Source organism: Acanthisitta chloris, unplaced genomic scaffold, assembly GCF_000695815.1.
Source record: "Acanthisitta chloris isolate BGI_N310 unplaced genomic scaffold, ASM69581v1 scaffold23317, whole genome shotgun sequence".
NCBI classification, from domain to species: domain Eukaryota; kingdom Metazoa; phylum Chordata; class Aves; order Passeriformes; family Acanthisittidae; genus Acanthisitta; species Acanthisitta chloris.
Window position 1 is genome coordinate 1 of NW_008682343.1, and position 3,286 is coordinate 3,286.

The 3,286-nt window shown below is 44.5% G+C and overlaps 1 protein-coding gene across 1 annotated transcript in view; it reads left to right on the forward strand.

The window, feature by feature from the left end:
• Positions 1-49: 49 nt before the first annotated feature.
• Positions 50-3,286, forward strand: part of CASP8 (caspase 8, apoptosis-related cysteine peptidase) — a gene marked incomplete at its 5' end in the record, with an annotated part of 4,449 nt that continues 1,212 nt past the window's right edge. Inside the window, 5 exons of the mRNA XM_009078502.1 lie at positions 50-155; positions 1,288-1,423; positions 1,515-1,571; positions 1,897-1,961; positions 2,468-2,603. Of these exons, the coding sequence (XP_009076750.1) occupies positions 50-155; positions 1,288-1,423; positions 1,515-1,571; positions 1,897-1,961; positions 2,468-2,603 (500 nt within the window). The remainder of the gene's footprint in view (positions 156-1,287; positions 1,424-1,514; positions 1,572-1,896; positions 1,962-2,467; positions 2,604-3,286) is intronic.

A 3,286-nucleotide genomic window follows, 5' to 3' on the forward strand; every position in this document is an offset into this window, starting at 1 on the left:
GGATGCGTTTGGGGACGTGATGCAACAGTGCCCTCTGTTCTCTTTCTAGTTGCCTGCTCTTTCAGCTCTCTGAAGAGATCACCAAAGATGAGCTGATGTGTCTCAAGTTATTTTTGGATGAAGAATTACCCAGAAGCAAGCTGACCCCTGAGACCGTAAGAATTTATTCAATACTTTTAAAAAATTATTATTAAAATCCATAGAGACAACTGGGTTGTTCATGGGGGAATCAGAGTCACTTTTCTATGGTGTCACTCCTACGGTGAAAGCACCAAAGAAAATGGGTGTCCCTGGGTGCATATGGGGCTTGTCCTTCCTGGTGTTAGGCACAGGTTTTGCAGCAGTGTCGTAGCCCAGAGCCATAGGCCAGGGCACAGGGGCTGTCACCTCCAAGCACCGCTTGGGGCTGAGGGAGCTCCGTGGCTTTAGTCAGTGAAAGACTGGTGAGCCCATTCACTCATCTTCCCCAATTGATTATTTTTTTGGTTGCTTTCTAAGCTGTTATCAGTACAGAAAATCACCTGCTGTGGCTATTATTTTGTGGGTTTGGGTTTTTAATTTCCAAACACAGCAGATCCTTACCCAAGGCTAAGGCCAGTGAGCTTGGAGTTTACAAATAGCCTAGCAGGAGGTACAGTACTCTTACACTGTCCCAGCCTACAGTTCTGACTGCTGGGTACTATGTTCTCTCTAATGAAAACTTTGATGATTTTGCCTCTTTTCTGAGTGGAAAGACTGACCATCTAGTGATAGCTGTTCTAGTAAATCCTTGGGGTGACCACTGTCCTCTGCCACTCACTGTTTGACAACAGCTTCTGTCCCTTGGGTCTCCTTTTGCTTTTGAGCAATCTCTAGACCATACTTGTGTGGTTATACCCCTTTTGCCATTGCTCAAGATGGTCACTACAGTGATCCTTATGTTTCAGTTAAGTGCACAAGATAGCCACTGGAAGTCAAATGAATGAAAGCAGTCAGTAAAAATGATGTTATATATTCCTGTATGACCACCATTAGATCTCCTGGGTTAGGTCTTCCTAGATCTTGGCACCTCTGAGCTGCCGAAGGGAAATGAGTATGTTTTGAGAAGATGTTTGTACTTAACAGGACTTGTACATTTTGTTGAACTGGGTTTAATTGGCTCAGCTGAGGTCTAAACTGAGCTACCAGTCAACTGGATTGACTCTGTGGGTCACATGTAGATTAAAACTTAGGTGCACATGCTGAAATATCACTGCCAGTGGCAGCATGGGTGTGCCCTAACAGCAAACTACCTTTCTGATTACCCAGACAATTCTCGACATTTTCACGGAGATGGAGAAGAAGGGGATTTTGGGACAAGACAACCTAAGTGTGCTGAAGAATCTCTGTGACAAAATTAACAGCAGCCTGTGGTACAGAATTGAAGATGGATTAAAACTCTTTGGTAAAACAAAACTGCCTCTTTCCCATAGTTATTCTTGAAGTGACACATAGGTATCAGGTATTGTACAGGAGTAATAATGAATGCTTTTCAGGTGAAGAGGTGCATGTCACAGAGGAAGAGAGAGGCAGCATGGGAGACCTTGAAGGGAATTGAAACTCTCAAAAAATGAATGTTTAGATTTTTTGCTGTTCTTCAGCTTTTGGACTCCCTACACCATTTGCTTCTCACTTCTTTGCACAGATGCATCTCTAAAAAGCGATCAAATATCCAGTTACTTACTAACTGATCACAGTACATTTTTCTCTTTTAATTGATTATCCAGTGGTTTTTAGCTAACAGGAGCATCTGTTCAACCAGAGTGTTTTCAGAGGACAGTTTTATCCTGGGGGGTTGCTGGAGACTAGGAATAGAGCTTCTCTTCTCTCTCTAGTGCTACATTCTCTACTCAAGCTTCTTTTGTTTGTTCACAGCCCATGCCAGATGTCTGGCATCACCTGTGGCACCTGATCCTCCTGGCAGTGGTAATGACTCTTCCCAGGTAAGTCAGTTTGTTTCTTAGAAACATTATCATTTTGTCTTATACGAGATCACCCCTTCATGAAGTGAACAGTTATTGTAAGACCAACTGTTAAAAGCACTTCTTAGAGAAAGAAAAACACACCACTCTACATCCTTTATTCTAAAGCTATGCAACAGGCACAGCTGCTGCAGTGTTAGAACTTCAGAAACATCTGCAAGGGCAGCAAGGTCGGCCAAGTTTATACTGGGAAATAGGCAGTTGGTGGACAGCTTGGCACTGAGATGTGAGTGAATGCACCACTCCATGTGGGCTGAACATGATGTTGGTGTCTAGGGGGATGCTGTCATGCACAGACACCCAAAGGTAGTGGGGCAGTGCACTGCCAGGTCCTGGGAACAAAGCTGTATAGGGGGAGGTGCCTGGAGAGGAAGCCAACTGGCTCTGTACCCTGCTGGGCCACAAGCAAGGCCTGAGAAGCACCTGAAGAGCACAGTAGTTTCACCAATAGTCTTTCTTTTCAACAGCCCGAAGTTTACAAAATGACTAGCCGACCCTGTGGAGTGTGCCTGATCCTGAATAATCACAATTTTGCAAAATCTAGGGAAGGAGTGCTGGAATGCAAACACTTGAGCGATCGGAATGGAACGGACGTGGATGCAGGTATAGTGAACATTAAAGACGAGCTTGCCAATCTTTACAGTAGAAACCTCATTTTTTCTGTACTAAAGGTCTGAATTTCAGTCTTCCCTTTCTAGGATACTTCTGTGGTAGGGTCTCAGTTGGCTCTGTGCTAAGCCCTCATCTACTCATCCAGCTTTTACAGGCTGACACAGAACAATGCTGACATTGGCATTTTGCAGTTTTACTGAGTTTACCACAACCCTTAGCTGCAGCCTCATCCTGGACTTGACAAGCTAGGCTAGCTTTGCATAAGCCTTATGTGTATTGCTTCTAAAATACACAGACTTGGAAACAGATCTGCTTCTGACCCAGGCTTGGGCATTAATTATTTAACATCCAATCTGAAAAAAGAGGATGTTGGAATTCAGGGGCCCTGAATTCAGCAGGCTGTCCTGCAGCTGCAGCAGCTGCAGCAGCAGCAGCAGGGCTTGTGGCAGGTCCTAGGGTCTGTGAGTTTGGCATATTTGCACTGTCTATGCCAAGAGATAAAATTGTTCAGTGGGCCTTTCCTGACTGAACTTAACTCAAGAGTCGAAGCACAAGGTTTCTCTTCCTGTGACACAGATTACTATTCAAGTGTGTTGTGCTGTCCTCTTGGGTAAAGCAACTGCACTGTTCTAAGCCTTTTGAGTGACAAAGGGATGAGCTGTCAGATAGGTGAG